Below are 15,183 nucleotides of genomic sequence, written 5' to 3' on the forward strand. Positions count from 1 at the left end.
AGGAGATGGAGAGAAGGTTCTTTCCCAAAGGAGAACAAGAACTCCATTCCTTCTCCTCTCTGGAATAAAACCCTTGAACTAAGAGGCTTCAATGTTGTTAAGAAAAAGAAGTTGAAGCTTGTGGACTTCAGGGTTAGGACCTTAAGGATCTGACTTTCTACCAGCCCTCATAATTCCTACAGTCCAAAATTCAAAATTCCATTAATACTCCATACAGTGGGTCAGTCAGCATCATGCAACTCTCCCCATTTTGGTTCATGACAAGATTTCCACGGTGCATTACACGTCATCAATAAACATTACGGGCAAACACTGTCACGCAAAACGAAAATACACAACAGTTGTGTTTTGCTGTTAGAAACGCAGTACCTGATACGCTGTAATTATTAAGGTATGCACAAAGTATAAACCAAGTATTTTGGAAGAGGTATCCTCCAAACCCAAAGCCATTCACAATCTGTTCCTATATAGCCTACTGGCGTTTTAAGTCATGAAAAGAAACATAACTTTTAAACAATAAAGAAACAGAGATACAAAAAAACCCAAAACAACAAACTTGCGTCTTTGGAATAACATACAATATTTTAAGAAGGAGAAAGACAACAATAAGGCAGTTAGCCGTGAAACCGCAATTTTTATATTTCAGAAATATTTACTGAGATTTATACCATCTCAGCCAGAAAAGGAAACAGAAACGATGATCCCTTCGTGCACCCCCAATATATTTGTAAAGCAAATATAGGGAGGCAGCCAGTGAAGACAGTAGGGAGGATAAACAAGATAATCCAAGATCTTATTTCACCTGGCAAGTAACAAATCCCAACAGGCAGGATCTTTTAGCTGAGAAAACTTCCTAAGAAAAGCTACCGTAAGATGAAAATACAAATCAGGGTTTTCAAGAGGGAACAGAGCAGATGTGTCAACTCAGTTGCCACAGAAGAAAGCGTGCGAGATCCACCACCATAATTCAGGAGCTCCAGGTATCAGCCCAGCACCCCCACAGGTCTCGCTGCAGAAAACCTCATCTCACCCTTCCTACGGGCATCCCTCAAACCAGTAGCGCTTATGCATCAACAAGGATAAAATGTAGCTCTAGACGCAGCTTTCAGACTTTCAGACCCAGGCAAAAGATGCCAAATCCTTAACTCAGATACTTTTTAAAAAAATAAAATAAAAATATAACACGTTAAGTGTTCAGGCCTGACTAATTTTTAAGTTTGAATTGAGATTGGCCACATCATGTTTTGCCTAAGTATGTTTATTTTAAGGCTGGGCATTTCACCATGTGCACTTTGCCAGCCAAGTTCAACAAAAGCTGATGTTTTCTAACTCTATTTCACCCCAAAATGACAGAGACAAATGGTCATATTACCTCCAGAGTTCCTTTGGCAGAGTAAGCTGCATACGAGTACACGAAGTCTTGGCTATGAAGCGTTTTGGTCTCTCTGTTGCACTGTTGTCCACTAGGATAAAAGCATTCGTCGCTGGTTTTCAGAGTTACTGTGTTTGCAGAAGAGCCCGGTAGGTCAAGCAAAACAGAGTAATTTACCAGGTGGACATCTTCAAGGCCTTGGGAGCTCCACTGAACCAGGATTTTCATTGCAATGTCTACATCATCTTCTCTAGGGAACTGTAACAAGTCTCTGAAAAAAAAAATCACACAAGAAAACACAGTTTTAGTTTATTTCCCACTGAGACACTTGTACCTCAATATGCATCAGCCCATAATTTTATTCATCATGTATCATCAAACATGAGGAAAAAAAAAAAATCACCCTTCATTCTTCTGCAAATAATTTATCAATGGTGAGACAAAAGCAACCGCTTTTTGGGAAATAAAAATACGTAAAAAAAATAATTATAGGAAACATCCACTTAAAACACAAAGAATCTTGCAGAAATTGTCACCGTAATTGCCTCAAAATTCATCTCCCTGGTGCCGATCAACATTTCAGGGGCTTCAGGGAGGGTGTGATGATGAAAATGAGTTGTAATTATACATTTGTCTTAAATTCATCAAGCAGAGCAAATTTGCTACATAGAATGGAACTGTTCCCCCAAACACTGCACCAGCTGCCGGAGTCTTCCTCAGATTTCCCGCCTGCGCCGAAGGGCTACCTGAGCCAACAGCTCGGCAAGCATACGACACGAGCCTGGAAGTTCTTTCGGCAGCGCCTAGAGACGGGCCGAGCGAGATTTCCGATGGCTCGGTCTGGGCTTGCGTCACTGGGGTTTTATCACGGTTCAACTCCTGCTACCAGACGGGCCATGGGATGCAAGCGGTGACGGCACGGAAGGACCTCTCTCCTCCCGCCAAAAGACACAAGATTAGAGAGCATTTTAAAGATAACTTTAGAGGACAGGCGTGCTTGAAGGGACGACTTTCCCTTCTTACCTAGGCAAGCACTTATGTAAGCAAAGCAGGGCACAAATAAAAAGCACCATTATTCAACTAAAAAAGCACCATCCAAATGCAGTACAAAAAACTTTACAGAATCTTTGCTGAATTTTGTGAAGATTTTCTTCTTTTTTTCGGTCTGTGAAGCTCTCGGGCCCGAGAATGGAGACTGAAGATCACAGAGGTACTGATTTCCAAGCTCGGAGATACCGACACAGCCTGAAAGCTCTTGTTCACAACCTTCTCTTCACAAAAAGGCCAATTATAACAAGATGCTTTAGGGTCCTTAATCGAACCTGAAAAATACCCTGGCTGTCTTGCACACTTCAAAAGCAATGGTAGAATAACGCATAGTCTTTTTAAAACCATTATTGCAAGCAATAGGTACGCGAGAATCCCACCAAGTGCTCTACAGGCGCCCCTGGGCTCCGCGGACCCCAGCTGCGAAGCTGCAGGCAGGGTGCTCCCGGCTGAAAGCGCCGGCGCTGCTCCCCACGGGTCCGCGCTGAACCCCGGGAGAACTCCCCAAGGAAAGCGTATGACGGAAAGCATGCACAAAGAGCCCCTCCTCCTCCCCAGCAAAACTACCGTATAGGCCAGACCTTCAACCAAAAAAAAAAAAACAAACAATAAAAAAACCAAAAACAACCCCCAAAACATTTACTGCCTGGACAACAATGCCTTAAAAAGGCTGGAAGAAGAGCTATAACACCCAGTATAGCCCAGAAACAGCTCCAGTGTTATATACTACCTTCCAATATCTAATGTCCATCATCACATCACATGGATGAAACAATTATTCCAACATCTAAAGGATTTAAAAAAATTTGCAAAACTTCTTTGATTAAAGAAACACGTCGTGCCCCAGCCCGCGCTACAACAGCAAAGTTATTCGCGTACGAAGTTGGAAATCTGTACAAGAGCTTATGTTAAAGACTTCAGAGGATCCTGTCAGAAGGAAGAACTCTCCTGCAGATTTAATATTTTTAAATTATCTAAACTAAGTCTTCAAGCAGCCTGCACAAACCAGACACGTTAATCCAGTCTGCAGTATATTACAAGTTTCCAATTCCCTCTCGGTGCCTCCTGACGTAACGACACAAACGCGGGCAGTGCAGAAATACAGAAAGCTGGTTGATTAACACAGTCATTAACAGGATATCCGCATTTCCCTCAGGTGATAGACACATTAATAGAATAAATAATTGCAAGACACTTATCCCAGGCCAATAAGGATGCGGCAGATCGCAACAAGTAGCATCGGTTTCAATCAAAGGAATTGAGCACTAAAAGACGACGATACAGTAAGCAAAGTGCTCCCTTAGTAACTGAAGTAAAGTTACTTTCCATTTTGTAATTAAATAACCTTGTCTTTGAAACTTCGCTGCCAACTTATCTGATTAAGTTAAAGGAATGAGCACACTCACTATTTACTCTGTAATTTCTTTACAGCATGTTAAAATCAAATTGCAAATTATAAGCACGCGTTATATTACAATAAATCAGCACATATTAGACTACTTTGATAAAACTTATCAACACCACAACTTTTTTTGTGCAGTTCTTCAATGACTGACTTGCACTTGGCCTCTGTTATACTTCAGCTGTCTGCATGGACTTAAAGCCAGAAGCAATTTAACTGATTATTTCCATTACACACTAGTCGGGCAACAAGTACAACACGTAAAAAACAGCATTTCCTAAAGCAGACCAAATTCAGAAAAGGGTAAACTTTCTTTGAGAGTCCACCCTGAAAAATTCCAACGCTTCACGTGCACTTCACAGTCCTTCTCTACAAATCGCCAATTAACTTGCTTCCTAAAACTGCCAGGGCACGGAGATCCATAGTAGTCAGATGGAAGCAGTGGAAAGGAACCGGCCCCTGGGACGATCACGCTTCTCGCTTTTGCAGGCGGCTGCACGCTCAGTAGGAATCAACAGCGCGATCGCCAAGTTCCATTTACAATACTGCCTTTAATAACCTCAGCCAAGTTTTTGATCCCCTTACTCGCTTTCAAAAGATACTCTGTCGCGCCACCTGTTCGGGTCTGCTCAACGGGAGTAACCACAAAGCGAAGGGGCACATCTCCGTTGCCGTAAATCTGCACAGTTCATCGACGTGGAGCCGCCACCGACTTAGGTTTGGTCTCGAGTTAGAATGAACATTAAATATAACAATAACAGTCTGAATAATACTGTGCCTTTAGGGGATGCCCTCAAAGAGATTTGCACAAGTTACTTTCTAATATGGACCAGATATTGAACTAACGTACATCAGAACGCGGCATAACCTTCTTTCATGAATATTCTGCTCCATCTCACATACCCTCGGTTCCTGAACTGAAAGAAACAGATAAAATTGCACTTGAAACTCAGAATGCACACCCTGCTTTACTCAAATAAGGTGAACTTTTCCCACTTTGATACGATGAGAAGACCAAGAAAATGTTTATGAAGACACGTTCTTAGATTCCCCGTGTAAACAAGACAACTTCCATCAAAAGTATAATTTAACTGTATGACACAACCTCCTTATGAGACAATCCTATTAAACTGCTACAAAAGCCCCCAAAACAAATTTCAAACTGCATTAGGATTCTGTAGATTTAATGTTTAAAAGCTACAGGGAAAAAAATTTCCCTCAATTACGAAGAATTTAAGCGTGGTTTATTTGGGTTTTTTTCTTTAAAGATTTACTGCCTAAAACTGCAGCGAGAGCGGGAAACGGCCTATGTTTGCTCTCCTATTAAAAAATAATTATATTCCATTTCTGCAGAGTTAGAATTTTATCAATTTTCTCTTTAATTTTTACATTTTCTTCCAGTTCCCTGAAATTGTTGATAAAGTGGTTACAGGATTTTTCGGCAAGACCTAAGAACAAATATGATTTTGGAATTTTTACGGGGCAATTTTTCAGCCGAGTAGTTCTTTCCAGATTTTGGGAGTGGCGCCGAGTTCACCAGACAACATTGCTTTGTAAAGCTACATCAGATCAAAGCGTTGCCTTGCCTCACGCGCTGCTTCCGACAGTAGCTGGTAGCAGATAATCAAAAAAGAATGCAAGAAATGCATCATGTGGGGTTATTCTACTTATAGGCTTCCACGCGTACGTCTTTTTCCTACCCACTAACTTTACCCAGGCTGAGTTTTAAACACATTTACATCTGTTCAGGATTTCGGACCTCGTTTCAGTCCATTAGGAGCCGCGACGCGGCCGTTCCAGCAGCGCCGGGCGAGCGCTCAGCGCTTGCACAGACCAACTGCTCAGCATATGCACAAGTATTTTTCACGGTTGCAGATGCAGTGTTTATTGGTATCCATCGCATATAGCGTGTACACGCAGCAAACTAAATGCGTTCAGGACATACCACCTGCCCAAGCCAGATCTGCTTCGATTTTAATTACATGTTCCTGGTAGTTAGGGTGCTCAGCTGGCTGGTGTCCAACCTGCCCGACTGGATTTCCCGTGGTCTGAACCGACGGCCACAAATCTGCTGATTCCAAAATAAATAAATAAATAAATGAAAAATCTGAGTCCGAGAGAGGATAGATATTTATCAGGAGGTTGGAATATATGAGAGACGCATTCTCATGGTGTAAACAGTTGACCACGTGCGGCTTAGTGTGGGACGGGATCCAGAACCACTTCAGGCTACGTTACAAAGCCTCCAGCAACTCCAGAAAGCAGATCCGGGATATCCCTCTGTCACGTCTGCCATCACTCTCTATACGTTCTCGATATTCTGGGCATAGTTTTAGCATGGATATTAAATTTGTGGCAGTCGTGGGTCGCAAGAAATCTGGGACTGTGGTCATTCTTGTGACACGATGACTGCACTAATGGCCAAAACAATCAGGTAATTTTTCAGAGACACTGGCCTACAGCACGAAAGCAATGGAAAGCTCTGGGTAAACATAACATTTGGACACAAGGTATAGGTGAGCCGCTACGGGACATGGCGCCACCGCTTCAGTGTGCCTGGTTTTTGGCCAGCCAGTCTCATCACCCGCAGCAGCCGCCTCGGTGGAGGTGGAGCTCTCGAGGGAGGCAGGGCTCTTTGCCAGCCCCCCGCTGCCATCCAGTTCTGCCCGACAGAAAAACGCGGCTCACCAGACCGGAGTGACAAACGCGTGGTCTGTCCTAATGACGGGAAAGCGAAAACCCCGCTCATTCTTGGGTTGTTGCTACCAAAGGGAGCATTCACAGATCTGCACCTGTGTGTCTCTATGAATGCCACGTAGTGCCTATAATACAGGTATCACACTATTAACATAAAGGAGTATGATTTATGACAGCTTTTACCTTTCACAGATGCAGAATAAATGTAAATCATGAAACCATAAAAAATATTTAATGACAGGTAACAGAACACCGGCTTTAGATTGGGTTGTGCAGTTCTTTGGCAGAAAAATACTTTTGAGCTTTTCTTTTTGGTTTTGGTGGTTGTTTTTTTTTTTTTTTTTTTTTAACATTAAGGGCACTATGGCTTTCGAGTATTTTCAGTAGAAAGGGACTTGAGTCTTCTACTTAGAAAATTCTACCATGAGCAGGCACAAAAGTACTTTTAAACAAAATTTCTTAGCATTTCTGCTCTAGGTTTAGGTCCACCCGGGTATCGGGCTTCCGCAGGGGCACCTGACCGTGTGCACCCTCTCCTATCACAGTACAATTACTTGCACGAGACGCTTCAGGCCAAACCCCTCATTTTCCTGAGAAGTTCTCTGTCGTGGACGCCCTCAGACCTGAGCCCACGCTGGCTTCCAAGCTTGCCCATTTTGTACTTTTGTTTGTTTGTTTGTTTACTACAGAGCTACCAAGCATCTCGCTACTACCCACTGCATCGGACAGTCAAATGCCTTTTATATTTTTAAAATAAAACTAATGGGGATAGTTCAAACCTCACTTGCCAACTTCAGGACGCAAGCCAAACTTGCATTCAAGGCAGATGGTGGGAGGCGTTGAAAAACGACTGCTTCTCCCACTCTGCGATTCTACAGTTTATTGGAAAACAAGCAATTCATTGTTCCTCTACGCTAAACATTGCGAAGTCATAAACTGGCCATAGGTGAGCTCTCCAAACCTTTCTAAGAGATCTGGATGTCAGCTACGCTGACATCTAGCCAGCACCCGAATCTTCCAAACGCTTCAGAACATCAGAACGCCAATACAAGCTCCAGCAAGGGTCCATGAAATGATTGCCCAGAAGAGGGTAAAAGCAGGGCAAGCACACAAAAAATCCCTCAACTACACCTCTAGTCTATTTTAAGCTTAGAAGATTTTTGAAAGAAATCTATAGCTCGGAATAGCTGCGACTTCTCAGAGAGCATTCACCTTACTCTTTCTTCAGCAATAATGTGCCATTCCAAACTGAAAAAGGCCATTTGAGTTCTATTTGTGTAATAAACAACAATTCTTCTACTTACGTAATCTGTTATTGTGGAAACAAACACCCGTGGTAAAACCCGGTGCCTCACCTCTTCTAGCAGCCAGACACAACAGAACAGTATTCTGAAATAGCGATAAGGTAATAGTATGCTCTGCACCTTCCCTCACAAAAGCCCAGCACATTTTAAGGGTTTATTAACTGAAAACTACTGATTATTTCTTATTATTGATGGAGAAAGAAAATCGTTGAAACGTGCTCTTGAATGACATAAGTGCAGCAACCGAAGCAGCCATGTGACTTCTGAGCTCACGCAATGAGTTAAACTCTGCCACAACACAGCGCGCGTGGCCAGATCCACCGACCGATCATCGACCGACATTTGCAGAAATCACCTCAATGAATCCAAGGCATCCAGCTCTTGAAAGGTAAAACACCTGCCCACAAGCAAGCCATCTTCAAACACATTATGTTCAAATAAAGAAGTTCAGTAGATGTTCACCACGTCGAAATTATGTGAGCCTATATCTGTTCTGAGTCCTTTTACTGGGATTTTCAGTAATTCCTGATATTGTAGGTCATCATTTCAGCAGCAACTCTGTATAAATTGCATCCCAGCACAAGGAAGGCTCTTGTTTCATTCTCCTGTACGTGGTCTTTCAAAGCAACGTCATGAACACTCTCGGTATTTCATGAATCAGCAGCACCTGCCACTGCCCATCATAAAAATCCCTCAATCTAACGTCCAAAAAATGTGGCATATGTACACCAGCATCTGAGTCCAGAAATTGCTGGCCAAAGAGCTGAAGAGTTTAGTTAATTCAGATCCTTTGCGAGTCAGCCAAAAAGACTTTGAACATATGCAAAATATGCTATCTGGGCTGTCAATTTGATAGAAGCTCTTTTGAATACATCAGGTTGTAAAAAATAAAGATCATCTTAATATAATTTTTATTTGCAAGATGGATACCGGATGGCAAATTCTCAACATTAGCGCGGTACTTTATGAATGAATTGGCTTATCAACAGTGCACAAAAGCACAGTAAAACGCATTGGCCAAAGTGCAGGTTGTTTAAACATGTTAATTTGCAATGGTCTACGAGCATGTGTAATCAGCTGAAGTTCTGCTGTCGTGCAATAACTTGTTAAATTACTGCTTTCTGATCATTTACAATCACGGAAGCAAAATCTGAAAGGCTGTTGACTTTGATATTAAACCAGATGCCCAAGAAATGAAAACCACAAAACTGCGGTAGTTTTTGAAAATGTTTAGCATAAGCAAATCACTCAAGGGCAGACAGGTAGGCAACGACAGAGCTAGGAACAGAAACCAGATTGCCTGGTTCACACTCGTGGGTTTCAGTTATCAAAGTATCTTTCACTTTATTTAAAATCATCCTTAATCTTTTTTCCTTTTTTTAAAGCACTCACTTTTCTGTGACATACACCTTGCTTAATTATCCAGCGTAGAGACAGATGAGAGTGTCATTTAGCATTTCCCCCCCATCATTCTGAAGACACATTAAAAAAAGGATGGTGATTAACCGTTTTCAGAATCGCTAATGAGGCACAGAAACCTTGATATGAAGAACGACAGCTCCAGACCCTCAAATGGGCTATTTTTAAAAATCCCAAAGCCTGTTAATTCCAAATGCCAGAGGAGAGAAAGGGGAGATACTTTTTCCATTGCATGCTTCAGCACAAAAGAAGTCCTTGTCACGACTCACTGTTCCTTTTGTTTACAAGAGGGCTTAGGTGAAAGGCTCTCCTTTTAGGAAAGCGAGCAAATCTTGCCTCTTCCTAACCCTGAGCTCTCGGTCTTCATATGCTTACCACAGAATAGACTGATCTACTCCTTCCTACTTCTTTTTAATACAGTAAACTGTTTCCACCGGATGAAGTGACTGTAAAAGTTCTCTCAAAATAGATTCAGAATGGAGACATCTACACGAGAAGCCTCTTTTTCTTCATTAAACAATCTCTGTTTAGCAAAACAACCTCTGAAAATGATGCCGTTTTCTTTCAACATCGGCAAGACCACCACCGACGTTTTCTTCTCATTAATTTCTACAGTTGCTAAGTTTCAGTCACAAAATACAGCTCTTCCTCTATGATACGCAGGATTGCGTGTATGCATAACATGACAGTCTCTATCGTTGTGCAATTCCATCTTAAGCATCTTAAATAAACTTGGACTATGCCCAAAGATATCACAGCCCTCTCTACGACTTACCCTAAGCCTTTATTTTGGACATACAAGGACATCTCAGCCTCTGTTTTAAATACAGCCAAGGGAATATAATTTTCTTCAAGGTTTATAGGTCTAGTTATTTAACAAAGGGATTTACTATTGTCTCCTAATGCAGGAAAAGACGCCGGTCCCAAGCTGCAAACCACCGTGCCCCGCGTTTTCCAACAGGTTACGATGCCGAGGGCGACGCACGCTGCAGCTGAAGGAGGACAGCAGAAAGACAATCCCCCACCTTGAAACTGTCTGCGTATAACCCCGCATTCACGGGCAGAGCACTGACCCAGCACAACTTCACAGTGATATAATCTTCTTTTCTTCCCAGACCACAGGGAATATGTCAGTGTCTCAATAAAATGTGACCAGCTGCATAATCAAGTCCAAGTGGTACCTTTTACTGTCGGAGACAATTACGTTTACTTACAGCAAGAGACCATTTCTGTATGTATGTGAACAGCAGCAGATGTTTCACTAACACTTTTCTATACAGAAAACCTATTGATCAAATAAAAAACTTGAAATCTTGCTTTTTATATATCAAATCTGCTGATCAAAAAAAAAAAAACAAACCTCAACACTGCCCAACTAGCAGTATTTTATCCCTTTCAATTGCCAATCACTAGGTTACACTGTGAACTGAAAAGCAATTAGATTGAATGCCGAGTGTTATCCTGACAGCACTGGACATCTTTATTTGAACTGAATGATTTAACTTTTGAATAATATCCCAGTTCCCAAAGGACAATGAGGAATTAAGAGGGCATGCTAACCCAAAATCCTAGAAAAACTTGGCAATGCTTAGAAAAGCTACCTATTATTTGAAGATTTAGGATTATTTGGAATTAGATAAATCCCCAAATAAATGTTTAGTTTTTAAAATTAAAAAGAAGGTAAATCCTTCATTTTATCTCATGAATCTCAAAAAGTTAACTATCTACAGGAAAGCCTAAGATAGCCACAAGACGATGCCACGTAACCAGTCTCATTTTCTTATCCGTATGTTAGCCCACCAGCGCAATTCTAATGGAACTGGAGAGATTTCCAGTTGATACGTCATCTTAGATGTTTCACAAAAATATTCAAAATTTCAGTCAGGTATATTAGTTAAAATGAAAACTGCAGGGAAAAAAAACACGGGAGAAAGGATACAATACCATTTCTACACATTTATTCACGTTATCGTGGCTGTCGTATCGCATGGTTCAGGTTCAGGTTCAGTTCAGGTAATTTCCATCTCACCAGCTCAACCACATTTCAGCTGCATTTGTTTTTATCTGAAAATATGGAGATCTTTGAACTGACCCTTCAGTTCTAATATACGGCTGAGGACATCGACACTGATAACCAAAACAGTGTCGCCAAGTTATTTATGCCGTACCACAAATCAAATTGCTTGTGGATGCACAAAAAGCTCTCCCCAAAGCAGAGAACAGAACATCTTACAAAGAGAGGCTTGGGAAGAGACCACAGGAGATCATTTCGTTCAAGGCAGGCTCAGCTCACCCGCCTGCCCCTCCAGGCAGGTATTTTCCTGCCCTGTTCCAAATGTAGGAACCCCTTGTCCATCCTAAGTAATCACCCTATGTACCGCTGGTTTGAGCGTGTTTTGCTTTCTCCTTTCCACCACTTATGTTGAGAACAGACTACTCTTTCTCTTTGCAACAGGCTTGGTTTTTTAAAACATACTTAAGGATTGCTCTTATCGCCTTCCCTCATCTGATCTTGTCTTAAGCAAAATGTCTTCAGTCTTTTTCATCCATTTCCTCAGAGCTCCTGCTCCTGAAATCTTTGACTGGCCTCCTTGATCTCTCCTGGCCTTCCTCCAGCATGGCCCCGCTCCTCCTGAAACCGAGCTCCAACAAACGGACACTGTGAATATGCCACTTGCACTGAAAAGGAATGATTAGTATCCAATTATCCTTTGCCTGCATAAAAGTCTATTACACCTCTGCTGTCCTTTACTCTGATTTCACCTCCGTACCTCTCCAGCAAGTTCACCGAGTCCTTTAGCTCTGTTAACCTCAATGAGCCATCTCCATTTCATCACTCCATTGCTGCAAGAAGGAATGGGTCCTAACGCAACTCTATGTACTGAACAAAATAGGTCAGATTTTCAAAGTGCTGAGAATCCAGCGCTAAGAATGAAAAACCCCCAAGCAGCTACCACAAAAATAACTAAGCCTAAGTGCAAGACTTCCAGAGTTGTGCAGCCTGCCTCGCACTGGAGTTCACCGCACACCACTGTGTGCTGACACCAACCTGGGCAGAGCTGTGCCTTTGCATCCAAGCAAGGCCTCCCACAACATCAACTGGGCTCTGACTCAAAAAAAAAAAAAAAAAAGAAAAAAATGAACTTTTTTAAGTAGGCAAAACTCAAAGTATTTGCTTGCCCACATCTAAAATCTCAAGTCTGGAGCTGCTTTGAGATTTGCCTTCCAAAGCCATCGCTCTGTTTGCAAGGAGAGTCCTGTAAGTTTGTTCTTAGCAAATTTGCAGCATCTCTTTCTCTTTCAACCAGCTGCACAGCCCACTTCAGCTCCATTCAGAAAAAGTCCTTTCTCTCATTTCCGAGGCCAATCTACCCACTTCATCTCCCCTCGGCAGTCTCTGTGCCGCAAAATCCAAACCAGTTGCTCCGTAGAGTGCCCGCATCTCCAGCAAAGTGTATCCTCGGGGGCACATCACGACACCTGGGCGTGCAGGGCAGAACACAGGCATCGCAGTGTAGAGCCTTTAGAGAAGTCATGGGGAAGGGACCTCACCCGCTCCTCCTCCACCTTCTCCTTTCAACTTTCTGGTACATAACGTTCTCTCCTTTCACTTTGCAAGCCCAAAAGTGGAACTCGCTCCCCAAAACCATCAATTCACCCATATTTTCTTGCCTGTTCTAGAATTCCCGCGGACCCATGGCCCTTCTTTATCCGACAATAAAATAAACCACGCAAAGTGTCCCAGGAACAGCGGGTGGTGGTTTCACGGAGTAATACTTAAACAGTGTAATTCATTTTCAGCATCTCTTACGAGCAAACTAAGATTTCAAAGCCCATTTTTAAGCGAATCAAACACAAATAAAAGACACAACCAACAGCAATATGCAGATGTTCAGGAATTGGAATCCAGGCTGAAAAATGCCCCCTAGTATTCAACCTACTTTAATGTGCAATCACCTGAATTGCTTACTGCAAGTACAAATGGGCTATTGTAGTACTGCCATGTTTCAACCCGAAGGCCAGAGGGGGGTGGCTGTTGCTAGGCAGTAAAGAGGAAAGAGCTCTATTCCAAAGCCGCAGCATCAATTAAATCTTTGAGGAAAAAAAGAAAAACAAAACAAAAAACCAAACAACAACTAAAAGCAGAATCATTACATATCAATGCTAAATTTCGGTACATTTTCTTCTCTCTCTCCCTGCAAAGAGCTTACGATTCTGAGTCCGAGTTTGCTTTTAATGTGGTGTTAAGGGAGCTACAGACAGACACGAGGACACAAACCAGGGCGCAGAAATACAGCAGCGGTGCAGGTTTTCACTGGGTACGCGCATAATGAACATGGTCATGTATTTACACTGCACAAAATAAAAATATTGGCATGGTCATCCTGCCCTGCTTCCTTGTATCTACTACAAAGACAAAGTAATCTATTAAACTACCTACCAGCTGGAGGAATTCTGGGAGGCAGATGGTCTATTTTTTATTAACGCGACACGAACGCCTGTATTCTGGGTAACAAACTACCTACATTGATTACGCAGGCACAACATTTCATCCCAAGTTTCTTAAAAATCTGTGACATTAACACATATGGCACATTCACTGACACATAAAGAGGATAAATACCAGAATGGAAAAACTAATGAGGAGTTGCAGGTCTAGATATTCTTAATCACGCTGAACCATACAGAGCTGCTTTGGATTTTTTAAGGGAGGAGGTGGGGGAGTAAAACCACAGCTTTAGCAGTGTACTTTGTCAAAAAACGTATAAACAGACAAAAAAAGTAAACCCTGACAATTATAACTATACCTGAAGCAATAACCACTAAAACACAGGTATCTGTAAAGTCTGTGGTTTTGAGAAAATAAAGATAAACCAAATTGAGTTTTACTGGAAACCTTCAGAAAACAAAATCTACTTTAGTTAGTAAATATGGGAAAGCAGTAACGGTTCCACTGCAATCTAATGTGTTTCGTGCCCATTCGTCACCTTCCTCCTCCGCCCACCCCCAAACGGATCAGCTTCATGGCCCATATCGCGGCGCGTTCACCGACGCTTTCGCTGCAGACAGAATTCTGCCACGGAGGGAGAAGCACACGACAGCGAGAGACTCAATTCACCTGCGGTTGTTCCTCAGAGCAACACGTCGTCACGGCACGTTACAAATTTTGCCCGCATCTATTTTAATAAACATTTACATTTTCAAGTGCAAATCCATACGTAGACGTTATTTTAAAGCAGTTGTTCTGCTTAACGTGAAATTGTAACACCAGCCCCCCCCAGCGCAAACTGCGAGCTCTCCCCCAGCCCCAATTCAAACTATACCCAAGAAAGCTCATTTTAAACAAAAATATATACACCTAAATTTAGATCAACTCCTTCAATTTCTTCCAGGGTAGAGGCAAAGACATCTAGGATAGCTTTTACCGACTTCTGAATTTCGTTAGAATACTCAACCAAGTTGCCCTTAATAAAAACTTCACGTTAAGAATAAGCAAAAATTATTACGAGATCTGAGCGATTTCGGGCGCGTTAGAAGGCAAAAAGGAGCAGGAAAGTACATCACTGTGAGCCTTGCTACTGAAGAAAATAATGAGCTGGAAACGCACGCAATATTGAGTGAAACAAACTGTGGGTTTTATTCAATCTGATCACCAATTAAAATAAATATCACATGTGGTTGAGCTTAGAAATTCACTTTATCTGAAATCATTGTAACACCGAACACAAGGGAAGATGCTAAGCATGTTTTCAGTGAAGTTAATAGTTTTGTCAACAAAATACAATATTAGCTGTGATATTTATGTAAGCAATATCTTCCAAAGTACCGAGAGGATTTAGGAAAGCAAAAAGACTTAAGCCTCTATTTTGAATTGCATGTGGCAGCATCTTCTCTGGATACTGTTTCAAATAGCACATTTCCCTAGCTAAGGGCAGAAACGC

At 42.0% G+C, this 15,183-nt stretch overlaps 1 protein-coding gene across 11 annotated transcripts in view; it reads right to left on the bottom strand.

Annotated features, from left to right (window-relative positions):
• NAALADL2 (N-acetylated alpha-linked acidic dipeptidase like 2) overlaps nt 1-15,183 on the bottom strand; it is a 503,571-nt gene that overhangs the window by 242,804 nt on the left and 245,584 nt on the right. For all 11 annotated transcript variants that reach the window (XR_012661452.1, XM_075098454.1, XM_075098450.1 and 8 more), the window contains one exon: nt 1,373-1,643. Coding sequence is in view for 10 of the 11 variants with exons in the window: in XM_075098454.1 (XP_074954555.1) it covers nt 1,373-1,643 (271 nt within the window). In the remaining variant the exon portion in view is untranslated. The remainder of the gene's footprint in view (nt 1-1,372; nt 1,644-15,183) is intronic.

The sequence above is a fragment of the Phalacrocorax aristotelis genome, chromosome 7 (genome assembly GCF_949628215.1).
Source record: "Phalacrocorax aristotelis chromosome 7, bGulAri2.1, whole genome shotgun sequence".
Classification (NCBI taxonomy): domain Eukaryota; kingdom Metazoa; phylum Chordata; class Aves; order Suliformes; family Phalacrocoracidae; genus Phalacrocorax; species Phalacrocorax aristotelis.